The 15,272-nt window shown below is 40.0% G+C and overlaps 2 protein-coding genes across 2 annotated transcripts; one reads left to right on the plus strand and one right to left on the minus strand.

The window, feature by feature from the left end:
* The first annotated feature begins 3,605 nt into the window (after positions 1 to 3,605).
* On the plus strand, positions 3,606 to 8,019 carry LOC308281615 (N-acyl-aromatic-L-amino acid amidohydrolase (carboxylate-forming) B-like). Its single transcript, XM_080721844.1, has 7 exons — positions 3,606 to 3,739; positions 5,572 to 5,798; positions 5,990 to 6,182; positions 6,550 to 6,643; positions 6,960 to 7,067; positions 7,169 to 7,281; positions 7,618 to 8,019. The coding sequence occupies exons 2-7, from the start codon at positions 5,572 to 5,574 to the stop codon at positions 7,813 to 7,815; spliced, it is 933 nt and encodes a 310-aa protein (XP_080577970.1). The 5' UTR covers positions 3,606 to 3,739; the 3' UTR covers positions 7,816 to 8,019.
* Positions 8,020 to 9,888: 1,869 nt separating this feature from the next.
* On the minus strand, positions 9,889 to 13,892 carry LOC308281609 (claudin domain-containing protein 1-like). The gene is made up of 5 exons (XM_080721838.1): positions 13,832 to 13,892; positions 12,936 to 13,548; positions 12,024 to 12,131; positions 11,709 to 11,846; positions 9,889 to 11,353 (listed from the first exon to the last, which is right to left on the minus strand). Exons 2-5 carry the CDS (start codon positions 13,225 to 13,227, stop codon positions 11,133 to 11,135), a joined length of 759 nt encoding a protein of 252 aa, XP_080577964.1. The 5' UTR covers positions 13,228 to 13,548; positions 13,832 to 13,892; the 3' UTR covers positions 9,889 to 11,132.
* Positions 13,893 to 15,272: the final 1,380 nt, after the last annotated feature.

Raw genomic sequence — 15,272 nt, forward strand, 5'->3', positions numbered from 1 at the left:
GACATAAGGGAAACAAGAAACAGTGTTTGTCGTTTGTCTGATTGAGCCATGTGTGCGATTGGATCTATAATGTGGCCACTGATGAAAACATGTTATGCTGTAGAACATTAAATTGGCTGGCAAAATAGTGTCTCAAGATAGACTGTTTGGTTAACACAATACAATATGTAGGCTACAGTAGAGATGTTGTGGAATAGCTGTGTGGCTTCATAGACTAATGGTTAAGGGACTCTGATAGCTTAGCCATTATGTGTTAACATTCCAGCACTGATTAAAATAAAATAAAAATAAAATAATGTGTGTGTGTGTGTCAGCTGTTATTGCCCCAAACCACCAAAGTTCAGCATGCCATGTGCCAAGGGTGCTTAAGTGAGGCCAGACAAATACACAATTTAGTGTCTTTCGCTCTTTTAGCTTGGATTGTACCCGGTGAGCTCGATTTAATGAGCTGCATTGTACAAGTACAAATGGGTTAATTTTAATTCTCAGAGTTAAATTAAGATTCTGTGCTGAAAGGTCAATCACAGATCTCCAGACAAGAAGAGACATTGTTTTGCTGTAAAGATATATTTGTTCCGATGCAGGAAGGCCTGGTATCCTACATATATGGGTTCTGTTTTTCCTGACAATTTATTACAACACCTGCACTCATTCACATGCTGGGAAATACCTCCATAAGGTCAAAAAGTCTGTTACCTCTCAGCATGGTCTAATTATCAACCAGTAAGACTCCCTAATCGGGAGATAAGCGACCGTCAGGTCGCATACACAAACTTTAGAAGTCAATTGTAGCCAATCAGGAAGGAATATGGGAAATGGGACAGATCCGTGTTGATGACATGACTTTAGTGTGATTTTAGGGCAAAATCTGTAGGAGCAGTGTCCAAAAATGTGTTTTGCAAGAATCTGCCTCATGGTGGCGCTAGAAGAGGGCCATGTGAGAAATGAGGGGTGGAGGTTGTGGTTTGGCAGCCAAGGAGTGTGTGTGCAAAGTTTGGCATGGATAGGGGCAACGGTGGCGGAGATATGAGTAGGGCAAAAGTGTGACGTGACAGACAGACTCCCTGTCTGTGAAATGTCACAGCTGAAAGAGGTCACAAACTGCTACCTGTATAAAGATGTTTTTCTAACAATGTTCCCATGAATTATTCACATTCAGACATCATCTAATCACAAGGGGAGTACTGGTATTCTACTTGAAATGCCCTCTCCATGTCTCTGTCCTCTCACACCTTTGACATAAGGGAAACAAGAAACAGTGTTTGTCGTTTGTCTGATTGAGCCATGTGTGCGATTGGATCTATAATGTGGCCACTGATGAAAACATGTTATGCTGTAGAACATTAAATTGGCTGGCAAAATAGTGTCTCAAGATAGACTGTTTGGTTAACACAATACAATATGTAGGCTACAGTAGAGATGTTGTGGAATAGCTGTGTGGCTTCATAGACTAATGGTTAAGGGACTCTGATAGCTTAGCCATTATGTGTTAACATTCCAGCACTGATTAAAATAAAATAAAAATAAAATAATGTGTGTGTGTGTGTCAGCTGTTATTGCCCCAAACCACCAAAGTTCAGCATGCCATGTGCCAAGGGTGCTTAAGTGAGGCCAGACAAATACACAATTTAGTGTCTTTCGCTCTTTTAGCTTGGATTGTACCCGGTGAGCTCGATTTAATGAGCTGCATTGTACAAGTACAAATGGGTTAATTTTAATTCTCAGAGTTAAATTAAGATTCTGTGCTGAAAGGTCAATCACAGATCTCCAGACAAGAAGAGACATTGTTTTGCTGTAAAGATATATTTGTTCCGATGCAGGAAGGCCTGGTATCCTACATATATGGGTTCTGTTTTTCCTGACAATTTATTACAACACCTGCACTCATTCACATGCTGGGAAATACCTCCATAAGGTCAAAAAGTCTGTTACCTCTCAGCATGGTCTAATTATCAACCAGTAAGACTCCCTAATCGGGAGATAAGCGACCGTCAGGTCGCATACACAAACTTTAGAAGTCAATTGTAGCCAATCAGGAAGGAATATGGGAAATGGGACAGATCCGTGTTGATGACATGACTTTAGTGTGATTTTAGGGCAAAATCTGTAGGAGCAGTGTCCAAAAATGTGTTTTGCAAGAATCTGCCTCATGGTGGCGCTAGAAGAGGGCCATGTGAGAAATGAGGGGTGGAGGTTGTGGTTTGGCAGCCAAGGAGTGTGTGTGCAAAGTTTGGCATGGATAGGGGCAACGGTGGCGGAGATATGAGTAGGGCAAAAGTGTGACGTGACAGACAGACTCCCTGTCTGTGAAATGTCACAGCTGAAAGAGGTCACAAACTGCTACCTGTATAAAGATGTTTTTCTAACAATGTTCCCATGAATTATTCACATTCAGACATCATCTAATCACAAGGGGAGTACTGGTATTCTACTTGAAATGCCCTCTCCATGTCTCTGTCCTCTCACACCTTTGACATAAGGGAAACAAGAAACAGTGTTTGTCGTTTGTCTGATTGAGCCATGTGTGCGATTGGATCTATAATGTGGCCACTGATGAAAACATGTTATGCTGTAGAACATTAAATTGGCTGGCAAAATAGTGTCTCAAGATAGACTGTTTGGTTAACACAATACAATATGTAGGCTACAGTAGAGATGTTGTGGAATAGCTGTGTGGCTTCATAGACTAATGGTTAAGGGACTCTGATAGCTTAGCCATTATGTGTTAACATTCCAGCACTGATTAAAATAAAATAAAAATAAAATAATGTGTGTGTGTGTGTGTGTGTGTGTGTGCGTGCGTGCGTGCGTGCGTGCGTGCGTGCGTGCGTGCGTGCGTGCATGCATGCATGCATGCGCGTACCAGAAGTTATGGGAACAATGTAAAAAAAGTAACATGATTATCATCAGATAATCTGCATTGCAATACAAAATGAGAAGGAAAAGAAAGTCATAAAGTGTGTCCAAATTAAGAAAGATACACCAAACATTTAATAATATTTAGAAAGGTTCAAGGGTATATACATGTAATAGGCCAGAGATTCAATTTTTAATTGATGTTGATACAATTACAAATATTTGTATTGGTTTCACACAGCTCATTGCATCATGAGCTGCTGTTATATAGTAAGAGATTAGTATATCATTCAAATCTTGAATGGTGGAGACATTTGGAAATTGTGTGTGCCAATAGTCTGTCTTTTAAGATTGCTCTTCTACTTCTACTGTAGTCTTTTAATATTGTCTTTCTCAATTTATTGCACCTTTTTTCTTGTTCTTTTTCTAAGCCTTTATAACTATTTCACTTTTATTACCTTTATTTTTTTCCAGTCTGCTACAGTATATCACCCTAATGTCGGTGGAGTGACTCAGCATTTCATTTGCTGATTCAGCTGGGAAGAAATACTCTAAACATACACATGGGGAGGTACTGTATACCATAAGACCAGAACAAAAATAAATAAATGACAGACACAGGAATTTAAGAGTCAGTGTGTGGGTGTGGTCTATGACTTGTGGTTTCATTTTACACTGTCAAACACCAAGCCGGTTGTGTGTGTTTGTATGTTTCAGTGCTTCTGGCTTGATAGTTATCGGTGGAGTGCCTGATTAATTGTATTTACACAACTCTACATTTTAATGCATGGTTATTTTAAGTTAAGTTAAGTTCAAAGGTTGCTGAATGTTTTGCATGCTAGACATTCAGTAAAAGCTGATAAAGGAACTACTCAAAAAACAGGTAAGACAACTCCCTGACATCTAGCCTTAAATTGTTTTTTTTGAACTTTACCAGATGCTGTAGAAGGTAGGGAACTCACTTGTCCCTACATGCATGTATGTCCTGCATGTGTTCTCTACCATTGCAAATCTAGCTGCTCCAGTCCATGCAATATCTTGTAAAGCATCCTGCTATACTTCTTCTTTTAGTGCTATTTCAATGTGGTCAAACACTATGCAGCCTACCTTACCCCTCAGGCCATGTGCTGTTTGTTTTGTAATGTTGGAATGTAAGTTATGTAACTAAGTACATGTGTACTTAAGTCTTAAGTTCAACATGACATGTCATGATCTGCTATTCAAATGATCTTTATATATATTTTAGTACAAATGATGCTGTTACCTTTGTACTGTTACTGAAGTAAATTCTGAATACCAGACTTGTACTTGTTGTCACAGAGTATTTCTGCATTGCAGTAAAAAATTGGGGTAATTCTCCCACCACTGCTGTTTTGACATAATGCAACCAGATGTTTTGCAACTAGAGACTATAGCAGAGAGTGGAAGTGGGGGAGGTCAAAGATAATTGACCTGGACTGACAGGGCAGCTTTCTATGCCTGTATAAATGGAGTTTAACTTTAGCTGTGTGTGGTACTGGCCATGTGACAAGATGTTCAATGTCTGAAACATGTAAAGAAGTGAGTCTTTATGTCATGTTGACATGACAGATTCAAGCATCAATAAGATGTGTTAACGTCTACGTTCAGTGTGTCATCAAGCATGGCAATGGTTGATTGCCTAAAGATAATAGACATGGAGCCTGTCACATATCATTTATTCTTTCCACATTCAGTGACTATAGCTGGTGTTTTGCTACATAAATGCAGTCTGCTCTCACCAAAACAGTGTTTATTCGATGTAGAATTAATACATAAATAAATAAATATAGCATACAGTAGATGCCATCATAATAAAGTTTCAATAAGCTATAAAAGTAATTTAGAGTGCATCAGTTCTATGTTAGAGTGTATGCAATAGCAACAGGCCTCAGCTTGTTCAAAATCCCAAGAACTTGGGGAACAAGTGATCTCAGATATCTGTTTGATATATTCAGTCCTCCTAGGGAACATATTCCGCCTCCCTGGTGGCAGGACTCCACATGAAGAGGGTGTTGACTGTCAGCCAGAATGGCCTTTGCCCTCTGAACAGCTCTTGATAAACATGGCCAAGATTATTGAAGTTAACCCCCGAACCATGCTGAGGATGTCAAACCAATAAATCATTGACTCAACTGAGACATTACTAGTATACGTTGAAATAAGACAGTGAATAACTGTAGCAGCAACATGTTAGAGGCAGCTAAATTAAAAGCGAGGCCAGGCAGGGCATGGTATAAATACAATTGTGAGTGGTTAACATGGTAGCTACAGTATGAAAGAAGGTGTTAATTCTATAGGCTAAACTGATAGGATAGGTATCCATAATGCAGTGATGAAGACCAATGGGTTGGAGTTGTCTCCAATGTGTAAACTAACTGAGATGAGATGTAAATAAAGGTAATCCTCCTGACTGAATTTAGTTCCATTTTATGAGTAACCCTAGCTGCCACATACCAATGAATAGACAGCCGGCTACCATTACAGCTGAAGTGCTGAAATGTAAATCCCTCCTTGAATTCTACCCTACCATTTATGATTTCAATAAATCAAATCTATACTTGTTGATTGCTTCATCATATTGAGTCAAGCCTGGTTACCCATCCATTCATAACGTCTAAGAAATTTCTGAAAAAGTCTCTTTGTCTCTGTATAATTTAAACTAATCTGGCAGTCTTGTTTTTCTCTTGCCCACAGATGGAGCAAGTGTCCCTCCCTGCATTGTCTCGCATTGCCATTTGCGGTGGCACACATGGAAATGAGATGTCCGGTGTGTACCTAGTGAGAGAAATGCAGAGACAGCAGGTAGATCGAGCTGGATCAGTCTCTATAACCACAGTCATGGCAAACCCACGGGCTGTGGAAATTTGCAGAAGATACACAGAAACTGACCTCAACCGTTGTTTTACAGACGCCATACTCAGGTGAACAGAAAAGGGCTAATACCATAAAATGTAATTTAATGTTGCCCTGCCAAAAAGTAGGATTTTAGCTCAGTATTTGAGAGATTTAATTAATAACAGTAGCTACATTGTGCTGAGCAGTAAATACAAATACTTTGAAAAATACCTTTGAGAACTGTCCTGTATGAAATAATTTATCTTTTGTCCACCAGTGAACCTATAACAGATGCCACCCCTTATGAGGTCAGACGAGCGCAGGAACTGAATATTCAGCTTGGGCCCAAAGGCAGCCATGAAGCCATGGATCTGGTTTGTGATCTCCACAACACCACATCCAATATGGGCCTGACCATCATAGGCTACCCCTTTGATTGGATCTCCCTGCATATCTTTAAGTACATCCAGGTGAGAACTTTGTGGTGTCCAGCATTTCATACTCATACTCATGTTCTTAATCAAATAGCTTAAAGAGAAAAATCACCCATTTTCAATATTGAACTGGAGGACCGGGATGACATCACACCGGTGTACTTTACAATACAAACCCCAAAATCAATCCTCCAGTTCTAGGCAACACAGAAGGGGGGAACTTTAAAAAAAAAAAAATTCTACACAACTCCTCTAAGGTATATTAATGACATAGTTCAATATTGAAAATGGGTGATTTCCCCTTTAAAATAGCTTAAATAAAAGCTGTGTTTGTTATAAGATTTAAACATGTTGCATTAATACATCATGTTGGGGGTAAATATGTTCCTTGTGGTGTTTTCAGTGCAAGATAACCTCTGCACCCGTGAGGTTAATCGTTATGCAACTGTCCTCTTCTGAGGCTTATTCCCAAGATTCACTGGGCAGACATGGCCTCTGTAAGTGCTTGTGCGAGTCTACAGTATATCTCCAGTGTGTGCATGTTCATGTTGTTGTAGTGTGTGTGTGTGTTTGTGTGTGTGTGTGTGTGTGTGTGTGTGTGTGTGTGTGTGTGTGTGTGTGTGTGTGTGCGTGCGTGCGTGCGTGCGTGTGTGTGTGTGTGTGTGTGTGTGTGTGTGTGTGTGTGTGTGTGTGTGTGTGTGTGTGTGTGTGTGTGTGTGTGTGTGTGCGTGCGTGCATGCGTGTGTGTGCGTGTACCACTTCTGAATTTGTGACAAACATTGGTATAAGAATTGTGTCTCCTCTTCTCCACAGCAATAGAGATAGGACCACAACCCGTTGGAGTGGTCAGAGCAGATATCTTTAACTTAATGAAAGAGGCAGTTGATCAGATATTAATTTGGATTCAGAGTTTCAACTCAGGTAAAATTAACAACTCCCAGTCGCTGTCAAGATTAACATGTTTAACCCCAGAACTGTAGCCAATTTACTGGTCATGTATTATCTTTCCCATCATTCCACAGGTAGCACCTTTGAAGGTGGTGAAATCGAAGGGTACACTTTCGTGAAGAGCATAGATTACCCAAGAGACCCGGAGACACATGAAATGATTGCTGCCATACACCCCAGTCTACAGGTACAAGCTCATTTCAATCTGGTGTAGTACCGTATTTGAACTACAAGGTGAGATGCATACACTTGTTGGTAGACTATGTTCTGTAAGACTGTTAAAAAGTGTACCAGGGGGCACCTGGTGTTTCAGCCAGTTAGTGCACGGACCACTCCTTGTGAACGCAAAAACCCGGGTTTGAGTCCAACCCACATCTTATCTCTCTCCTACCTTTTTCTTACGTCTAAATCATAAGAAACAGTTGTTTCATTTGTTGTGCTATTTGTTTATTTGTGAGATGTGTTATCTGCAATTTACCTGTGCACTACAGTATTATCATACCATGTCACTTTGCTTCTCTAGGATAGAGATTTCAGCCTTCTGCGTCCTGGTGACCCCACCTTTCTGTCCTTCTCTGGAGAGACACTTCAGTATGACGGGGAAGAACCACTCTATCCCTTCTTTGTGAATGAGTGTGCATACTATGAGAAGAAGATTGCATTCCATCTCGCTAAAAAGAAAACTCTGACCATACCAACCATAAGTGTGAAGAAGGATTGATTGGAGTAGAAATGTGAAGAACCGTGAGAAAGTTGATATTGAAACAATGAACTGAATTATAATAACAAAAAACTCTGCAATTTTACATGATCAAGCAGCTCTATATTAATTGGTTATTCAATAATATTTGTGGAATAATTACAACTATAATTTATTGTAAATACATTTTAATTCCTTCTGATGTACTTTTATTGGATCTTTATCAAAAATGTGAATACATTCCAGTAGATTAGACAGTGAAAAGCTATATTACTCTATGCTGCTTTTGCGATATTTTAAATCATTGTCATATAATTTCCTACCAAGGTCACGACATGAAACAATTTAAAAGTCCAATGCATAGGTTATTTGGCCATACAACTTTGAATGTGGTATAAATTAAGAAATTAATAAAATGGTGTTGCAAAAGACAATTTGTTGCAAAAGACAAAATGTATTTATTTGACAGGTCTGCTAACACATTACAGTTCACTAACATATACAAGGTCACAAGTTACAACAACCATGTCACATTGCGACACAAGCTTGTATATCAGCTATTTTCTCTGCATAACACCATCGTACAACACCATCGTAGGACAAAGTATGAAATGGTGGTTAAATAACACTTGCAGGAACAGTATACATCTTGTTCCTGCTGTTGTGCGACACTAAAGTGTTTTGTCATTTGAAATAAACTTGAATTTACTGTACCTTCCACACCACTTGGGTACCTAAACGGTCACAGTGATTCATTCTGAATGTGAGGAAATAATTGTCAAATATAAACACACGGACAGAGGCCTCCTTACACAAAGTACCCCACTTTTCTCTCAAAACCATCATCTCGTCATTTTAGTCAAGGCAGAAGAAATGCTAATAAGCTGCTGCCTGCTTGGCAATGTAGTTTCCCCAGACACTCTAATACAAGCTGCAGAAGTGAATCCTTTCTTATTATAACCGCTGCTATAAATATAGTTATAGCCTACAGTATATATAAAAAAGGGGGTCAAGCCATTTTTGTCTCCGCCAGGCAATGAACAGACCCCATTAAAATATTAAGTGGCCTAAACCTATTCTCAAATACTTACGGTATGTGATGATACACTGCAAAGATCCAGTGTTAATTAAACCATGTCTAAACTGTTCCTGTAGATGCTGGATTTGACAGTACCCAACATGTTTGTTGTTGTTGTTTGTTGTGCTTGAGGAAAACCTCGAAAACGAGTTGCTGCAACTCAATGGTTGATCCTCTAACGAAATTTCAAATAAATAAAAAGTTTAAGGACATTTGTGTATGCAAATCTCTGCAGCTGTAAAGAGACAGGTCAAGTGCAAAAGGACTGACAGTTATCAAACGTCACTTTTTCAAACAACAAACATCACATCCTATAATCCTACTATAAAACTGTATCCTCATCCATTTTGTTAGTGGTTCTAACAATCTATTTGAAGTAGAATAGAATAGTGTCCATGACTGTCATGGATACTTAAAGTCATGGCATGACATTAAAGGTGTATTCAGTGATAATGAAAGTGGCCGGGGGTCATCTTGTCCCTTACTGGCCTTACTGCATGGAAATGTTTTGTTTTTTATAGATTTTTTACACCATTATAATGTTCTCGTTTTGATCATTAGACCCAATCACTGAATATCGGTAGGCCTACATCTCCAGCTTCAGGATATGTATGATACTGATTTACTACGAGACTGTGGCATTTTATGAGTTCAGTAGTTTACAATCTAGACATTTAGCAGACGTTCTTAATTCAGAGAGACTGTGGTTCTCAAAACTTTTATTTTGACCATCATAACTAAACATCATAACTACGGCCATACTCTACCCTGATTGGTCGAGAACTGGCTGGCCACCTCTGATAACCGAATCTAGCTATGCTCGCAACATGGGCCATGGTGGAAGTCCTTATATGGTCAGCACACATTCTAGTGAGGAGAATGAATGGAAAATGTACCAATTATATTTTTATTTGAATGAAATACAATCACTGAATATACCTTTAAGGTGCTATGGAACTATTCATACATATTAACGTGTTTTTTGTTCAATTAATGTGAAAGACAGTGCTTGAAATGTAATCTACATATCCTGGCAGTAGATTATGACACAGGTTACAATTACCAAGATAATTAACTAAATTAATAACAGTGTCATGCTTTACTCATAATCGAATCATAATAAAGTTGTGCTATATGGTTTGGAAAGAATATGACTTTTCTATTAGATTCAGAGGTACTTAAAAGTACTTTGGTCTAAATATAAGTTACACATTGACACAAGTTGGGGCTGAAACATGTAGGCCAAAATATTTTACTTACTTAAAGAACACAGGTTTTCTGGAGTGGTGTAAAATCAACAAAAAATGTTTTACATTCAAATAAACATCTACAAATGTGGATGAATAACAGCAACGGAGTGGTTACATTTAAATGAATAACATTCAGCCAAAACATGCCAGGTATAAAAAGTGAAAATTACCACAGATAATCACAAAAACGGATCTGCAAATACACATGAAGACAAAAGTAAATGCACATAACCTACAAAAAATAGGCCATCTAATATCGTCATGCATTAATGGAGCAAGCTATCACAATTTATCTCAAATAACCCTGCTGACTTATATTTGTGGTAATAAGAAACTTTCGTTATTTAGGGACCTAATGAAATGAAAAAGGTTTGTCACACTTTTAGAGCATACCTATTTTATGTCCTCATTATGACGACATAAAATACCCATCATTAGATGCAAAAACTAAATGCAGTTACATGTATTCTTATGTCAACGGTCCCTAAAGGTAGCAGGAGGATGAGATTGGTTAAGCCAAAACAGGCCTCAGTTTCTGAGCTAAGCTTGGAAAAAGAAATATATAAAATAAAGCTATTCCATGACATCTTTAAACTTTTCACAAATAAGGACAATATGGTGAGATTAGATGGCAACAGAAAAAGGCAGTCATAAGCTTAACAAATCAGCATAAAAACAATGGAACCAGCACAACTGAATGTTGTAATAAAAGGTAATAATAAATGTTATTCAGGTTTAATGAAGGTTGTAGGTGCTATGAAATCTGGGTGAAATATAATAGGGGAAAAAAAGAGAAGTTAAATGTTTGTGACCCCCCCCCCCCCCCATTCAACAGCACTAATGATACCATGTAGTTCCATAAGATCAACCTTGTGTTCTTTTGTTTGGTTTGGTAGAGGTGAAAAAACATGTAGTCCAACCTGTAGAAGTCTGCTGAGCAATAACCCCACACTATACAGTCTTCTGAACGAGATTTACAGGAATCTTGTTCAGGCTCAATATGTTCCGTTTTACGCAACCCTGTATGCAGTCATGCGGGTGTAATTCTTGCGGTGGCTGCGGGCTGCCCATAGGAACAAAGCAGCTGCCATCATCTGCATGGGGGACGAGATCAGGGCCAGGTAGAGAGACCAGCCCAGTGACCCATCCACCCCGTCAGGCAGTGCAGAGTTCCGGTGGAGCAGGTCCATTCCTGCCAGGAAACAGCAGACTGTACCCAGAGAGCACAGGCCTGGAGAAGCACGGGTAAAGGAGAATGATCAAAGTCACATTTGTGTTATGCACAAAATAAACCATGCGTATTGGCTAGTTGGGGTGTTTTTTGTACTATAAACTTTCAAAAGAAGGCTGATGCACACCTCAAAAGATTAGTGACAGGTGCGTAGGAGAACCAGGGGGGTCCAAATGTCTGGAACTTGCAATAAGGACAAACATGTTTGTCCCGATGAAATGACCAAAACGTCGATTTAACAATGAGCATCCTTTTTGCAATTTCCAGGCATTGTGCGGGACCTTTTTCTTGATTTGATATCATAGATGCCTTTCTAACTATAAAAGTAGAAGATATAAGTGTTCCTTTCTCTCACCTGCCAGGAGATGTAGCACTCCTACACCTAGAGTGGGAGTGATGCTGCGGCACAGGCAGGCACACACCCCAATAAGGCAACTCAGGAAAACCAAGGCAAGAGACACCAGGGGCAGGAGGAACTGACACCTCCACAAGTCTGCTCAAAAGAAACATTAGCCAATGGACAGTGAAAGAATAATACATTATTCAGGCAGTAAAATGTAATAAAGCTATTAATATTGCTGTTATTCACATGGACAATATTCATAGTACTAAAAACAGAGGTTTGTAAATAAAAAATGAAATATGGGTTGGGCAGGTGAGTGTAACTCACATGTCCTCAGTAGATCCTCTCCGCTGTTATGGTTGCCAGGATCCTTGTACTTGGAGACAAACTGCTGGGGCAGGGTGAAGCTCACACACTGGGTCGTCATCTTAGGATCTGAGACAGCAAGAGGGAGAGCTCAAATTCAATCCGGGCAAACGCGATCAAACTGACACTAAATTATTTCAGTATTAAACCTTTAGCAATATCACAATGCCACATGGGCAGGGGTCATCGCCATGATGGCTTGTGGTGGACAATTTGTCAAGATTCTATGGTCAAAACGAGTAGACAAACACCAGCCCTAAATAAATGACCATTACAGGTCTGGAACTCTGAGAGTTATGGGGGTCCTTGAAAAGAAAACGTTTGAGAACCACCACCAGTGGACTCCCTAATGTGCCATACATCATTGAATCAGTGTCATACATATTCTGAAGAAGACCTGGAGACTGACTTTCAGTAACTGGGTCCTATGATCAAAATAAGAACATCATAATTTACATATGGTGTGTTAGACTAAATCTAAAATAAGCCACGGACCAGGCCAGGTCTAAAATGCTTCTTATTAAAGAATATGGAGGATAAGGGTAATTATAGTAGGGCGTACCGTATTTAGACACGTGTGAGACTTGATTAAGCACTTTGTTTGTGAAATCTGAATGTGTGTGTAGTGTAGCTGTAAGCGGCAAATTAAGTCCCTCTGCAGGAAACCATGTCAACCCGGAACCATGGCGGTCGTGAGATACGACTGTCATGTTTCAGGGCTAGTGTAGTGTTGTACATATTCTGAAGAAAACCTGGAGACATTCAGTGATTGGACCAAGTCACTGCCAAGCACACATTTGTCCATGTACGGACATATTGATGACCCCTGGTACACGGACATGTCGATGACCCCTGATTATGGGCTCTTCTTACCGGGCTCTTTGTACCAGTGTGACTGCCCCGGGGCCGGGACCAGTATACACCTCCACCAAAGTCCCAGGGTGCCGTCGAGACGGAACATCGTATCGCTGTAGGCCTTCTCATCAAAGTCTCCATGGATGAACTCCTCTCGGAGCTCCGAGGCGTTGCTGGACTCGTGCTTGGCTGGCGGACTGCGGTACTGGTACCAGTGCTGCGTTCCCACGGCAACCGACAGATACACCGAGGCGAGGAGGCTGAGCACGGAGCCGATGACCAGAGCTGTGGCGTATCTGTTATCCACCATGATGATGCATCAATGACAAGATGCTTGACTTGAATGAAGACTAAAATGATGAGGAGATGATGGTCTTCAGAGAAAAGTGAGGTAGGCTATACTTTTGTGTGAAGAGCTTAAAGGCTGTCTTGTAAAAATCAGTTCAAGGGTCAGCCACAAAGCATCAGCAGGACACTGGCCATACCGATCGATTGGTTAATATATTAATTTACATATCATAATCATCTCCCCAGCTCTGACTGCATTGCATTTCGCTGCACCCCACATCCACTGTGTGTGTACTGTGTACCTTGTGTAACGTTTCACAAGGTTGCTCCACTTAACACAAACCTGCATAAAATGACAAAACAACAGAACATAGAGGTGAGCATATGAAGGTTAACGTTGTTACTCGAGAACAGCTACGTGTGTAGTAGCATCTTTCAGCAGCTATCTCTGGCTAATGCTACCATTGCTAAAATGTCATGGAAATAAAACGTCACACTTGAAGCATGAGCGACGTTATCAAACAATTAACTAACCTGTTAAACTTAGCACAGTGTAAGTTATTCAACCACTATTATCGTAGCTACATAACATATGTACTATGTATTTAGGGTTTGGTTTTATTTACCTCCTTGCTGCTGTAACTGTTTCCTCAATTCCACCTCCCAACATCTGGGAGTGTTTTTTGCAGGTCGTTCAGTCCGAGTGTATCAAAAAGGCAACTGGGTTAAGGCAGACCGAAGCTTGTGATTGGCTGCGCGGAGGTGACGAAAGTCAGTAAAACTAACGCTGGTGAATGCTAACCTGCCGACGCTGGTGAATGCTAACCTGGTGAAATGCTAACCTGTCGACGCTGGTCGGCATTCACCTGGTCACTGGTGAATGTTAAACTGGTCGGACCAACGGTGCTTAACCCAGTTGCTTTTTTCGGACTGAAAGACCTGCAAAAAATACTCTCCCCCCAACATCTACTCCGCCTTCTTTCTTCTTCTTTTTTTTAAAGCGACCATCATGGGGCTGTTAAGTATGACATCATTTTGTAGGCAGAGGAGCATTTCTGCCCCCAGTTTCCGTGAATCTTTTTACTATTTTTACTATTTACACATTTTTCTTCTCTTTGTTGTTGAAAGGAAAGTGTTAGAATTATACTTTAGTCGTTATTTTTGTCTCGGATCTGTTGAAAATAGCGAGGGACAGAAAATGCTCTGGGGGCAGATTCTCCTCTGCCTACAAAATGATGTCACGGCTTAAAAGCGCTACTGATACAGAGTGTGAACTGCTTCATATTATGTTCACATGAGGAATTTGACTTGGTGCATTGTTTGTGAAATTCATTGACAAAAATAATAAAGAAACAAAAGGGTATAAATTATAATTGTAAACAAAAATGATAAATTAGAAATATAATAGGAAAATGAAATAGTAATAACAGGTGTTCAAAGAGGTACAGGAGGTTCGTCTTGAAACAGGCCTGGTGTCTAGGCGTGTAGGCTATGTTCACAGATCTGTCCGGCGTCCGCTGACATGAAATGAGTGTAACAGCCCTGGCAAGTCGCTTTGCAGGTTACTGAGCCAGTCTGGGTCTACAACAGATATGGAAATGTGTGCATCATGCATATTTGTTGTTCTACCACTGCATTGTCTGAATGAAGCCGAACAAAAATAAGTTTTACTCTTATGTACCTGTACAAAAGATGTAACAATAAAGTACAACCTTGAACCCTTGACTGTGCACGCAAATGATTGGATACAGAAGGCACGCTCTAGACAGGATCACAAATGGATCATTTGAAATGAAAACCAGACTTTCCAGATCCATTGAGATGGAGAATGGATGGAGGAGGAGAGGATGGATTTGGAGATGAGGGAGTTAGAGGAGGAGAATGGTGTGACACATGGAGACATAAACTGGAACAGGGAGAATGCTAATGGACCTGAAATCACTGTAATTTAAGATGGGAGTAATTAAGGCCGATTTCTAGACACCAGGACTAAGACCTCTGATCAAAGCACATTGATTAACCTTGGTGATGGGATGAGTGTCTCTTTAGATTTCAGCCAAACACATT

This window comes from Nannobrachium achirus, assembly GCF_963921795.1.
Source record: "Nannobrachium achirus genome assembly, chromosome: 3".
NCBI lineage: Eukaryota > Metazoa > Chordata > Actinopteri > Myctophiformes > Myctophidae > Nannobrachium > Nannobrachium achirus.

Bases quoted from the DNA above. Each gene is read 5' to 3' on its own strand.
- LOC308281615 (XM_080721844.1), top strand. From the start codon at position 5,572: ATGGAGCAAGTGTCCCTCCCTGCATTGTCTCGCATTGCCATTTGCGGT. The intron at 6,183-6,549 runs GTGAGAACTTTG...TGGTGTTTTCAG, and splicing joins ATATCTTTAAGTACATCCAG to TGCAAGATAACCTCTGCACC. The intron at 7,068-7,168 runs GTAAAATTAACA...ATCATTCCACAG, and splicing joins GATTCAGAGTTTCAACTCAG to GTAGCACCTTTGAAGGTGGT.
- LOC308281609 (XM_080721838.1), bottom strand. From the start codon at position 13,227: ATGGTGGATAACAGATACGCCACAGCTCTGGTCATCGGCTCCGTGCTC. The intron at 12,132-12,935 runs GTAAGAAGAGCC...TTGCTGTCTCAG, and splicing joins ACACTGGTACAAAGAGCCCG to ATCCTAAGATGACGACCCAG. The intron at 11,354-11,708 runs GTGAGAGAAAGG...GTGCTTCTCCAG, and splicing joins AGTGCTACATCTCCTGGCAG to GCCTGTGCTCTCTGGGTACA.